At 56.1% G+C, this 13252-nt stretch overlaps 1 protein-coding gene across 1 annotated transcript in view; it reads left to right on the top strand.

Annotated features, from left to right (window-relative positions):
* Positions 1 to 13252, top strand: part of GRM4 (glutamate metabotropic receptor 4) — a 77782-nt gene that overhangs the window by 59457 nt on the left and 5073 nt on the right. Inside the window, exons 3-5 of the mRNA XM_028479515.1 lie at positions 4769 to 4904; positions 8037 to 8191; positions 10334 to 10474. Coding sequence (XP_028335316.1) covers positions 4769 to 4904; positions 8037 to 8191; positions 10334 to 10474 — 432 coding nt within the window. The remainder of the gene's footprint in view (positions 1 to 4768; positions 4905 to 8036; positions 8192 to 10333; positions 10475 to 13252) is intronic.

Below are 13252 nucleotides of genomic sequence, written 5' to 3'. Positions count from 1 at the left end.
TAGTCATTCAGCAAGCATTTATGGAGCACCTAATGTGTGCCAGGCACTGGGAGATCACAGTGCATACAATAGACCAAATCTGCCTTCATGCAGCTTTTGCTCATATATATGTGTGTGTCCATACAGAATAAATCTTATTATATGTGGCTTTTAATTTCCACATAAATGGGACAGATTGTGCTGCACTTTGCTTTATCAGCCAACTTTATGTTTTCAGGGTTTTGTCGTGCTGATACATGAGAGCTGTTTTATGAATCTTAGCTACATAATATTCCATTGTGCAGACACACCACAGATTAGCTATTCTTCTGTTGTAAAATATATATATTTTTTTTTGTGGTACGCGGACCTCTCACTGTTGTGGCCTCTCCCGTTGCGGAGCACAGGCTCCGGACGCGCAGGCTCAGCGGCCATGGCTCACAGGCCCAGCCTCTCCGCGGCATGTGGGATCTTCCCAGACCAGGGCACGAACCTGTGTCCCCTGCATCGGCAGGTGGACTCTCAACCACTGCGCCACCAGGGAAGCCCTGTTGTAAAATATTTAAGTGGTTTCCATTTTTTTGCTGTTTCGAACAGCGCCACAGTGACCGTCTTTGGGCACGTTCCCTTGCACCCGTGTGTGACTTTCTCTGGGAAGGATGTGGAGGGGGACATGCTGGCTTGTAGGATTCTAGACCCCCTGGTGCAGTCTGCCCTCAGTCTCCTTGTTCCCAGAGCACTTGGGCCAGGAGCTCTCCAAGGTCCCTACTGCCCCCAGGCACTCAGAGGCTCCTGGTAAGTGCCTGTGGCTTCCTGCCCCTGGCCCTGCACGGAGGCACTGGCTGGGCGGACGGTGGAGCTTGCAGCTGGCATGTGGCAACTGGTGCTGGACAGGGGGCTGGGGCTGTGTGTGGGGTGAGGGGCTTGCCAAGGGTGACCCAGGAAGGCCTAGGGGAGCCACGGGGAACCCCAGACTCCTTCATGCCCCCCTTCTTATAATCCTGTTCCTGGAGCCTGGGACAGGTGGAGGGTTCCAGCTTCTGTGCAGAGATAGGGCATGGGCTTGTTCCTCGCTGCTTGGGTTTAATTTGATTATATTTGCTCAGTATGGACTCATGGATTTTTTTTTTTAATCCAAAGAGAGCGTCCGTGTGGTAAAGGAGGAAGGGTGCAGAGAAGTGCCCCCACCCTGGTGGAGAGGTTTGAAGAGGGTGTCCCAGGGGAGTGCTAGTCATGGTCCTCACAGTGATGGGGCTGCAGAGGTAGGGGCTGGACATGGGAGGGCTGGCAGGCTTGGCATGAGACTTGGGATCTTCCCAGGGGTGGGGAGGGGCTGCAGGAGATGGGGGTTAACAGAGACCCAGCAACTGGGGCCTTCCCTTTCTCTGCTGGAGGGAGGCTCTGGACACAGACCTGGATTACAGACCCACTGACCGGCCATGTGACCTCCGTCAGGCTACTTAGCACCTCCGAGCCTCAGTTTCCACATCTGTAAGATGGGGCCATTAGCCCCTGCCCCAGATTGTGTGAGGATTCACTGAGTGCCAGACATGCCGTGGGTGCTTAGTAAATGCGGTCCCTCTTGGGCCACTCCAGTCCTCTCTGGCTGTGGCATGGGGTCAGGAGGGCCGTGGAGACACTTGGTTTCTCACCGTGGGGCCAGTGACACCAGTGGTACTTAGCCCAGGGTAAGCCCTGTGCCCAGCCATATTTACGGGTCCCGGGTGGTCCCTGACTCCACGTGACCGGTCGTGACACATTGGACTGGGCGAAGGGGTGGTCTCGGGAGCCAGACAGCCTGCATGCAAACCCCACTCTGTGCCTGACTGTGTGACCTTGGGGAAGCCACTTAACCTCTCTGCATTTCTGCGTCCTCATCTCTAGATTGGAGCTGCGCTGATGATACTGACCTCAGATGAGTGAATCCATGCAAAATATGCAGAATAATATTCAAAGGCATTAGGCGCTTTATAAACGTTCACTGGTATTAAGCTCTGCATAAACCCCCAAACTCCCCTCCAGTGCCCCCACACTTGTGGTTGTAAGAATATCGCATCCCGCTCAGACCAGCTCTCATCTCGAGTACCTTGTGACTCGCTCACATTTGAGCTGACCGAGCTGTGGTCACCTAATTCTTCTTTCACTAGCAAAACGAAGCCTGCAAGATATACCCTGGCGTGTCAGGTGGGGCCATCCTATGGAACTTCTTAGGGGAGCATTGCCCAGAAATATGACTTAATCTAAAAGTTTCTCCCTCCTTGAGAACGATTAACTCCTATTCTATGCCTGCCACCCCTCTGCCCCTTGTCCCCCTTCTCCCTCCTGGAGCCAGGTGGCACGTCCTAACCCCTCAGCCAGCCTCCTCCTCTTGTCCATCTGTCTCCCCAGATTGGGGGGGAAATGTAGCAATTGGCCCAATTTCTAACTGGAAAGGAACCATATGGAGGGTTTAGCTGGGAGCTGAGTGTCTGCCCGGCCGCTGTTAGGGCAGAGCCAGCGCTGTGGGCTGCAGACTGGCTCCCTGGGCTCTCTCTGTGAGCCGGGACCAGAGGGGCCCCGTCCTGCCCCCAGACCCTCCCTCCTTCTCTCCTTCTCTCCCTCCCCCATGAGCCCCTGGTAGACCTGCTTTTCTCCTGTGCTTGGGGCTTCTTTGGGTGTCTTAGGAAGTCTTGAGGAGCTTGGTCTGCACGGAAGTGGCGGAAAGTAAGGGAGGTGGGTGCTGGTCAGGGCAGGGGGCAGAGGGCCGTGGCTGCCTTGCCTGGTGCAGAGAACTAGGGGGTCTACTTTCCTGGCGATGTGAGAATGTGTCTGTGTCGTGTGGCTCCAGGCCTTGCAGGTGCCTGGCACAGAGCAGCCCCCATTCTAGTGTGAGTACCTTGTTCTCCCAGAATGCCCCACCCCCCAGCTGCTTGCGCCTCCTCCTGCTAAGACTCAGCTCAGGGTCACCGCCCTTGGGCAGCCTTCCCTGGTTGCCACCTACGCCCAGGAGTAGAGGACCCTCCTTGGGTGGAGCTGGGTGCTGGCACCTTTCCCCGGGGGGCAGGTGGGTGTGTTACATCTCCCTGCGCTGGGAGCCCCTTGCAGCCAGTCCTCCGTGCAGAGGTGTGTGGAGTCTGCACAGAAGGCTCAGGTGACCCCGGCCTGGACTGAGAAGCCATTCAAAGGCTCGGGGGTGCCCAGGGGTGACAGCCAGGAGCCCAGCCAAGGTGGGTAGTTTGGCTGGGCCCTAAAGGGCTCCTGTGTGAGGTGGAGTTGGGCTGAGACCCTTGAGTGGGACCCAGAGGAAGGTAATGGTCTCAGATGAAGGATCTGCTTTCATCAAGAGTAATCCCTCATGTTTTTCCATCAGCTGAGCTCTGACTCTGCCACCTGGGGTCCTGGGGGGGGGTCTTACTCCCTGGAGGCCCCCCATTCTGTACCTCAGTAGGGCAGGGAATTGTGTGGCTTTGGGTAAACCAATTCTCTTTTCTGAGCCTCGGCTTCCTCATCTGTCAAATGCAGTTGATAGAAACAGCGGTCCACAGTGCTTTTGTAGCAGGAGATGAGGGGAGATTGAAATACATGCATATGATACCTGTTCCCCGCCAGCACTGGAGAGACGCGTCTGAGGCTGGGGACTGGCTGGGTGAAGTGGAAAGCTCTCCCAGGGTTTCTGTAAGCCACATGGCCTGGCTGTGAATTCTGGGGTGTGTTCACTGCATCCTGGCTCCTGCAGACTTGGGGGCTGGGCTTCTTGCAGAGGCATGAGCTTGAGAGGCACGTAGGCCCTGGGTCCCCTCCCCCAGGACCCAGCCAGGTAGGTGGTGGCCCAGAGAAGAAGGAGTGACAGGAGGGCCCCTAAAGACCTTCTGACCCCAATCAGAGCTCTTCCAGGCCCTCCACCCAAAGCACTCCGGTTAGAATGACCTTCCAGGGCTCTCCTGAGCTCCCTGCTAGGAATCTGATCACAAATAAGATGGGCGGGGCCTCGAGTATCAAGGCACCCTGCCAGGCCAGGGTGGGAGGTGGAGAGACTTACACACTGAGTGGCCTGTGGGTTCCTGGAAGGGAACCTGGGAAGACCTGGATGAGGACTGTAGCTGGGTTTGCAGCATTGCTGCCCAGGATGTGTGGGCACGAGTCGGCAGCCATGTGCACTGCTCTTACCAAGGGGCCTGTTGATGAGCATGGGGCCCGGGGACAAGAGCCCTGGTTGGTGTGTGTGGATGTGGGTGCCAGAGGCACTAATGGCCCAGGGTGGGCAATTTGCTCTCGTTCTCAGATTTACTCCTCCAAAAAGCCTTATGAGGTGGTTACATCGAAAAGAACCAGTGTTTACTGAGCACTTACTATGTGCCAGATATTATTGTATTTATATGCATGAACACACTTAGCTTTATAACAACTCTATGAAATAGGTAGTATCATTATTTTCACTTTATAGATGATGTATTTGAGGCACAGAGAGGTTCAGTAACCAGCCTGAGATCACACAGCGGTAAGTAGCAGAGCTGAGATTTGAACCCAGGCAGTCTAGCTTTAAGCACAATGCTGCATTGCCTCTTGCTAACAACCCATTTTATTTATGAAAACTGAGGCACAGAGAACCTAAGTGACATGTCCAGGGTCACCAAGCTTGTGAGTTGTGGAGCCGAAATTCCCACTGTGGCTATTCTGACTGCACAGCGCGTGCCCAGAGATGGGGACCTGGGAGCTAAGAGTCAGGCTACAGGACCGTGAGCAGCCCCCAGGAGTGTGGGTTGGGGGAGAGACTCTGTCCGCCCCAAGCTGACTGGTGCCCTTCTTGCAGGGGGTGTGTGCATTGCCCAGTCGGTCAAGATACCACGGGAACCCAAACCTGGGGAGTTCGACAAGGTCATCCGGCGCCTCCTGGAGACCTCGAACGCCAGGGCGGTCATCATCTTTGCCAATGAGGATGATATCAGGTGAGGGCAGGTGGGGCTTGGGGCGGGGCTTGGGAGCTGGGGATCCCTGCTGGAGACCTTCCTAGGCAAGCCTGACCCACCCTGGGGTCCAGAGAGATGGGGTGGGCCAGTGAGTGGGTGGTGGGGAGACCCTTCTGGCTGGGGCACAGGCTCCCCTTCCCCTCGCTGTTTCCTGCATCCATTCTACCAACTGGGCATGGTAAGCAGGTACTTTTACAGAGGGGCTAAGGCCATGGGCTTGGGGGTCAGAGCACCTAGGTTTCTCGCCTGCTGTCCTTCCTACTAGCTGTGTGACCTCAGGCAAGTTTCTCAACCTCTCAGGGCTTCTATTCTACTTTAAAAAAAAAAAAGAGAAGCTTAATTAGCTTGCTTGATTGGTGTTGCTTGAATGCAGGAATGTGCATAAGCGGCTGCATCCATTCTACCAACTGGGCATGGTAAGCAGGTACTTTTACAGAGGGGCTAAGGCCATGGGCTTGGGGGTCAGAGCACCTAGGTTTCTCGCCTGCTGTCCTTCCTACTAGCTGTGTGACCTCAGGCAAGTTTCTCAACCTCTCAGGGCTTCTATTCTACTTTAAAAAAAAAAAAAGAGAAGCTAATTATGCTTGCTTGATGGTGTTGCTTGAATGCAGGAATGTGCATAAGCGGCTTAGAGCAGAGGCTGGCAAGGTTGGCCACCTCTCAGCCCCTCCCTCCTTTCTTCGGTGAGCTCAGAGTAGTGGGAGGAGGCCTGGGCTGAGGTTTTAGTCCTGATTTGGGCACACACTCACTGTGGGCAGTATTGTCCCCTCCCTGGTCCTCAGTCTCCACATCTGCAGATTGGGGGTAGGTGCCAGAACCATGCAGTGCAGAAACCCTGGACCACCCCACCTCTCTGCACATCTGCCCCTGGGTCCTGAGTCGCAGGTCAGAAACTCAGGTGCCCTTAAAAGATGACCCCCTGAGCACCCCTCCTAACCCACTTCCCTTCTTCCAGCCTTTTCTCTCACTACTACCCTTCTGAGACTGTATGTTAGGGCCAAGAGGGGCCGGCCTCCTTGATTCCCTAGTCTCAGAGGGAGATACAGCCCCTGCTCTGAGTCTGACTGGCAGAGGAGATGTGGTTCTCCCCAGGCCTCCTCCCTCAGATAGCTGGCCTGAGCTGTCAGAGCCCGCTGCGCCCTCCAGTCGACCTGCCCACCTGCCTAGCCCAGCCTACCCGGTCCGCCCCCCCGTGCATCCCCCTCCCCATTGCTAACCAGCATCCTCTCTGGGTCGCATTCTTTCCAGCACTCTTTCCCACTTGTGAAGACCCCATCCTGGACTCCTGAGTTTCAGCAAAACAGATATCCCTCCAGGAGACATTGCCGGGTCGCTGGAGGGGTGGAGGGGGAAGTTCGGGAAGGTCATTAAGGCCTCAAAAGCCACAAGGACCAGCTCTAATAGGTGTTTCTCAGGCCTCAAAGGACCAGGGCGTGGGAGTCCTCAGGATCCATCTGGCACCTCCAAGCTGCAAACAGAAGCTGCTCCTGACCCCCTCAAAGCTTTCAGGTCCCCTAAATGCCTACTGCCACAGGTCCGCTGGCAACTGGGGCAGGAGAGGCTCCTTCTGAGCTCTTTCCCTCCCTGCAGTCACCGGTCGCTGCCCCCCTGCCCCCACTCCCACCCCAGAGCCCAGCACTACTTGGGTCCCACTGCACCCCGGGACGAACCCCACTCCAGGCCTCCCGTGCGGCTCTGATGGACCCACACGCGGGGAGGGGAGGATGAAGGTGCCACGTGTCCCAGAGAAGAGGCCCCTGGGGGAGAGGGGGAAGGGCCTGAGACTGACTCCCTGAGCAGCTGCGGGGGGGTGGGGGTATGTGAGGGAGGGGGGTGCATTTCTGGAAATCCACAGGCGTTTCAGAATCAAACAGAAGTAAAAATAAACCCAGGTGACTTTACAGAGATGGAGTCTTGGCAGCTCTGGTCATCTCTGGCTGGCCGGTTGCAGGCAGGTATTAATAGGCTGTGGTGTGGGTTCTGAGAGCAGCCTCCCCTACAGTTACTGGGCCCTGCCTGGGCTGCGGCAGCTTTGGGGGTCTGGGAACGTCCATCAGGAGACGATGGAGGAGGGCAGGTGTGGCCCCCAGGGCTGGGAAACATGTCTCTCCCTGGCAGCCCCAGGCGGTCCTGCCCCAGCTGGCCACCTCCTGCGCAGGCGCAGCAGCCACCCCAAGCCCCGGAGTCTGTCCTGGCCTTGTCCATGGGAAGGGCCTGGACGGTTTTTCGTATCCTGGCCTCTCTCTGTGTGATCTTGAGCAAGTTGCTTGCTCCAGTCTCTCCCCATGGAGGGAGGTGCTTTGGGAGAATTCTGCTCAGTCCTTCCTATTTTTCTCCTCCTAGATGTCTGTGAGGGGCCACTTAGTTCAAGCATCCGTTAAGCACTGACTGAAAGCCTCCTGTGGGCTGGGCCCTGTGCTGGGCTCCAGGGCCCCTGACTTGACTAGGACCACTGTCACTGTGGGCCTGGGGAGGGGTGAAGCCCTGGCTGCCCGCACCCTTTCATCCATCCAGGAGGGTGTGGGGAGCAGCTCTTTGAAGCCCCTGGACTTTTGGCACAGAAGGAGGTGGCATGCAGAGGGGGAAGGGTGTAGTGGGCGGTGTGTGTGAGAGAGAGACAGCGGATATAAATGTGAGAAAGGGCCAAGGGATGTGGGTCTGGGCTTAGGACCAGGGTGGCATGTACCTGAGAGGACAGAGCCTGGGCAGATGTGGTTCTGGGGACCTGGGTCAGACGTGGGGCAGGTCCAAACTGAGGGAAACAGCTGTGGTCTTTGCAGGGACTGAGGTAGCCCTAGGGGACAGGAGTGGGTCTGGGAGACAAACAGGGGCTAGGGGTGCCGTATGGGTGAGGGGGAAGCCGTGGGCCTACGGGCAGGCGTGGGCCAGGGCAGCAGGGAACTGTGGGCCTGCGGGTACGACACGGGTGCTGGGGCGGCTATGGGCCCTGGGCTCATGTGGGTCAGGATAGGGGATCCAGGCACAGGCTGGGAGGGGGACAGGTGTGGGCCTCGGGGAAGGGGGTCAGCCAAGGGCAGGTGTGGCCAGGGTGGCGGCAGCCGCGTGGGCAGACACGGCTGGGTTGGGCTGGGCTGGTGCGTGTTCCCACAGGCGTGTGCTGGAGGCAGCCCGGAAGGCCAACCAGACTGGCCACTTCTTCTGGATGGGCTCAGACAGCTGGGGCTCCAAGATCGCCCCTGTGCTGCACCTGGAGGAGGTGGCCGAGGGTGCCGTCACTATCCTCCCCAAGAGGATGTCCGTGCGAGGTAGGCCCGGCAGCCCGGACGGCACGCCCGCCGCCCTCACCCGGCACCATCCACCACCGCTGTCAGTGTCACCCTGATGGTTCCTTCTTATCTTCGCCCCATGCCCTTCCTCTCCCGCTCCTCGTCTTCCTGCATCCTGTCTTTCCTCTTCCTTGGCTCACAGCTTCTTTGTGCTCGGGTTCTGGGATAGGAAGCCTTTCTGGCCACACTTAACCCAGCAGGATTCAAATCCAGATTCAGGACCTTTCTTCCTTCCGTCTCAGATATTTGTGGGTGTGGGAGATGGTGGCAAGTATAGGAGGTTCATTTATCAAGGACTCTCCTTCATCCCTATATACTCTCATCCCTTCTCCCATCTGGGATAGAAGAGGTGAGATCCCTGCCCTGCCTGGAGCGCATGCTCTGCCAGAACGGGGCCGGGCACTGCCACCAAGCTACAAGAAGAGGGTGCCATGCCAGGGGGCAGGGGCCTCCCTGCAGAGCCCGCCTGGGTCTGGCGGGCCCTGGGTGTGGGGGCAGGGGTTGCGCCTGCCCTGCCCGGCATCCCTTCCTCTTGGGGCAGAACCCAGTCACCCTGGGCAGGAACAGATTGCTCTGGCCAGAACCTTGCTGTGCGTGAGGCGTGAAGTTCCTATTAATGGCTCAGTTTGGCAGGGACCTCACTGTCCTCCCCATGGGGGAGGCAGGCTCCCAGGGTCTTCTCCCCTCCTCTTGCTCCGGTCAATAGAATCCAGCACTGATGGAAAGGTGGAAAGGCCTGCGGACATCTGCTTCCACCAAACTTTCCAAGAGACCGAGGCCTGAGCAGGGGAGGGATGTGGGTCACACCACCGTGCCCTCTACTCACCCTGAGGCAGAAGAAGCATAGGCCAAAGAAGTTTCCACACCTCCCCTCTCGGCCTCAAGCCATAATAAACACAAAATAACAATAACTATGGCTCTTGGTACCCGCAAACGCCAGGCCCCTTACAGACATCTCATTCAATCTTCCCTGCAACCCCCAAAAGAAACTTTTATCCACATTTAGTGGGTGAATACATTTAAGGATCAGAGAGGTTTAGTAACATGTAGTGGCAGTAAGTGACACTCACTGGCTATTAAGTGGCAGAACTGGAATCTGAACCCTGGACTTGCCAGACAAATCCCTTTTTTCTCTGGGACATTAGAGGAGCCTTTAGAGCAGTGGTTCTCACTGGGGGTGATTTTGATCCCCAAGGGCCGTTTGGCAATATTTGGAGACATTTTCTGTTGTCACGATTAGGGAGTGATGCTTCTGGCATCTAGTGGGTACAGGCCGGGGATGTTGCTCAATATCCTGAAATGTACAGGACAAGCCCCTTCTGCTCCAGCCCCCACCCCAGCAAAGAATGATCGGGCTTAGTGTCAATGGGTCAAGGTTGAGAAACTCTGCTCTAAGGCCAGTCCCCCACCAGTGCCAGCACCTCCCTGACAGCTCCGACAGTCAGACAACTGTGCCCATGACACAGAATGATCATGATATATCTAGAAGGGGCACTGGTAGGAGAGAGAAGGTGATATTCACTCACCAGCCTGCCTACCCTGGGATGGGGTTTTCTAGGCTTAGAGCAGAGTGGGTAAGCCCTTAGGAGCATTTGGAGAAGGAGGCTGCTTCTGTCAGTGATGGGGAACTTCTGCACTTGAAGGAGGAAGATCCAGCTCCCCATCTTATCTGTGTGAACTGGGTCATTCTCTACACTCTCTGGTCCAGTCTCCTCTTCAGAACTAGAATGCTCAGGTGCTCCCAGGATTGGGTGCCTGCCCCCCACCAGCTTCTCTGCTCTAATCTCAGGGCCCCCAGGTGACTCCTTCTCAAAGAGGCCCCCTGTTACCATTTTGGTGGTTAAGAAGCAGCGGAAACACCCTCATCCTGTACTTCTTCCATAAAGGAAGCAGTTGTAAGATTACACAGGCTCTCCCTGGAATTTAATACAACTCTTTTCATTCTGAAGAAAATGAAATGGTCCACATTTTGTTTTTTCCGGCTGGGCCCTGGATCCGAGGATGTGCTCTTCCCTTCTGCCTCCCTCTGCCTGGGCCACATGAAAGCTGCGGGAAGCGGGAAGGGGAGGGGGCGGGTGGGGAAGGGAGGCGCGAGGTCCTGACATCCTGGTTCCCTGTCAGGCTTCGACCGCTACTTCTCCAGCCGCACGCTGGACAACAACCGGCGCAACATCTGGTTTGCTGAGTTCTGGGAGGACAACTTCCATTGCAAGTTGAGCCGCCACGCGCTCAAGAAAGGCAGCCATGTCAAGAAGTGCACCAGTGAGCACGCGCGTGGGGCGGGGCGTGGGACTGAGCCTCAGGGGGCGGGGCCAGGGTGGGCCCTGAGGGGGTGGGGCTATGGGGGAGAAGGCTGAGAGTGTCAAGTGGGGTGGGTGGTGGCTACGGGACACTGCCGCAGGGGTAGCAGTGTCCAGGGGCCCAGGCGGTGCTGCCTGGGGGTGGAGTTGGGGGCCAGAAGGGGCGGAGCCCTAAGGTGGTGGGGCCAGAAGGGGGTGGGGCCAGGACTGACTCAAGGTCTGACACCCGGGCCTTGCCGGTGGGTGGGCTTAGGGTAGCTGAAACCTCCGTGATCTCTCAGCCGTAGGACGCTGCTGAGTAGGGGAAGGGGCTCCTGGGTCTGGGCAGAGGTGCCGTCTGGCTGCTCACCTTGGGCTTCATCTGGACGCCCCTATGGCAAGCCCGCAGAACTGACTGATCCCAGCTGCCCTGTGAATCCTAACGCTCACCGGTCTGAGCACTTTACAGAAACCATCTCTAACCCCTCCAGGTTCCCACAGTCACTCAACAGACACCAGTTTGACTCCCACTCCCTGGCCCTTTTCTAAGCACCATGAATATAGCAGTGAATGAAAGAGCCAAAAAGCTCTTGGAGTTCTTATTTTAATGGGGAGGCAGACAATAAACAAGATAAGTAAGTAAACTATAGACTATGTCAGAAGGAAAAAGTGCAGTAGAAACAAAATAGATAAGAAAGAGAATGGGGCTTCCCTGGTGGCGCAGTGGTTGGGAGTCCGCCTGCCGATGCAGGGGACGCGGGTTCGTGCCCCGGTCCGGGAAGATCCCACGTGCCGCGGAGCGGCTGGGCCCGTGAGCCATGCCCGCGTACCGCAAAAAAAAAAAAAAAAAAAAAAAAAGAGGATGGCCTACCTGCAAGGTAACATTTCAGCAGAGTCCTGAAAAGGACAGGGAATGAGCCACGGGAGGATGGGACGATGGGTCTATTTTACAGATTGGAAAACAGAGGCTCAGAGAAGGTAAGTAAAGGGACCTGAGTTCCCGCAGATGAAAGGTGGTGGAGCAGGATGTGGACCCAGGTCTGAGCTCTAGGCCCTCAGACCCCTACGGTAGCCATCTTGGCGCGTTCAACTTTGATACAGTTGGATGTGGGTCCTTGTGCACTCTTTGTCTGGGTAGCTCTGCAGCAGGACCTGGCGTCAGGGACATTGGGAGGGCTCTGTGTACCCCTCAACTGTGAGTGGTGGCCATGCAAGGATGATGAACTCCCTCTTATAGTCTCCTGGACTGATGGGTGCAGCTCGGACAGAGGGCCAGATGAGCAAGGGCCACTGGATCAGCCGCAGGGACATGCTGCATGGAATCACTGGCAGTTGGGGGCGGGGGGGTTGGTCCACTAGGGCCAGGGGAGGAGGGAGCATGGTGAGGTGGGTGGGCCGGTGGGGAGCATGCTGACCTCTGGTGGCCAGGGCAATCGTGGCTACTTAGGACTGTGGGTGTCCCCTGGGGGTGGAGGCAAACTCCTGTGGGTGTAGGCAGCAGTGTGTGTACACCTTTGTGTGTGTGACTGTATGTGACTGTGTATGTACATGAGTGTCTAAAAGAGAAGGTATATATGTGCATGTCTGTCTTACGTAGGGGCGACGTTCTTGGGTGAGCTAATAACCATAAACACCACTCTTTACTATGCATTTGCTATGTTCCAGACATTTTAACATCATCTCATTTCACCCTCACAACAACTCTAGGGGCTCTTATGACCCCCATATTATGGAGGCTATGGAGAGTCAGAGAGGTCAAGCAACTTGTCCAAGCCTGCACAGCAAAGGTCTTTATGAGGCAGTAATCACAACAAAGGTGTAAGAAGTACAAACATTCCTGGGCATGGGAGGCTGGGCCCTCATGGGTAGGAGCATCCTGTTTACTTCTCTTTTCCTGGCATAATTATTGAGAGCATCCCCTTTTATTCTCAAAAGTGCCCAAGTGGGGATGGAAGATTGTATGTTCACCCTGATTATAGGCCACGAGACCTGGCTTGGAGATGGGGATGGGTGAGACTGAAAGTGGGGGCAACATGGATAAGGGGGCATCTCGGCCCCTGTGTCTGGCTCGCCAAGGGAGAGGGGCTTTCTGGAGTCTCCTCTTGGTCTGGGAGGGGCAGGCAGGGAGAAGGCCTTGGTCAGTCCCTGTAAGCTCTTTGCAGACTCCCAGTCCTCATCAGGACTCCCCAGTTGCTGGTGAACTGGTGGGGGCGGGCACCTCTCTAGATGCCCTCAGGGAGGTGTGTGGGCTGTCAGAGCAGGTGGGGAAGGAGGGCTTGATCAGGATTCAGGAGAGTGTAGAGCCTCACTGGGAACCTGAGGCCAGCTGTACCCTGTCAGGACCTTAGCTTTCTCATCTGAGAAATGGGATTGGTGGTGAGCCAGCCCAGAGGGTGTCTGGGGATGCAGGTGAGAAAGCTGATTGTAGGCACTTGGTGAACTGGAGGAGGGTGGTGCTCAAGCCTGGCTGTGCATCAGAATCACCTAGAACTTTTAGAGCTCTACTGGGGCCCCACCCCCAGACCCACTAAGCAGAACCTCAGGGGTGGATTGTTTTTCAAGCTCTCCCAGTGGATTTTATGTGTATTTAGGGCTGGGAACCTCGGGCAAGAGCAGCTTTGTTCACATCGAATCACCTGGGGATCTTTTTTTTAACATTTTTATTGGAATATAATTGCTTTACAATGGTATGTTAGTTTCTGCTTTATAACAAAGTGAATCAGTTATACATATACATATGTTCCCATATCTCTTCCCTCTT

This window comes from Physeter macrocephalus, chromosome 18 (assembly GCF_002837175.3).
Source record: "Physeter macrocephalus isolate SW-GA chromosome 18, ASM283717v5, whole genome shotgun sequence".
NCBI lineage: Eukaryota > Metazoa > Chordata > Mammalia > Artiodactyla > Physeteridae > Physeter > Physeter macrocephalus.
This window is presented reverse-complemented; position numbering and strand designations above follow the sequence as displayed.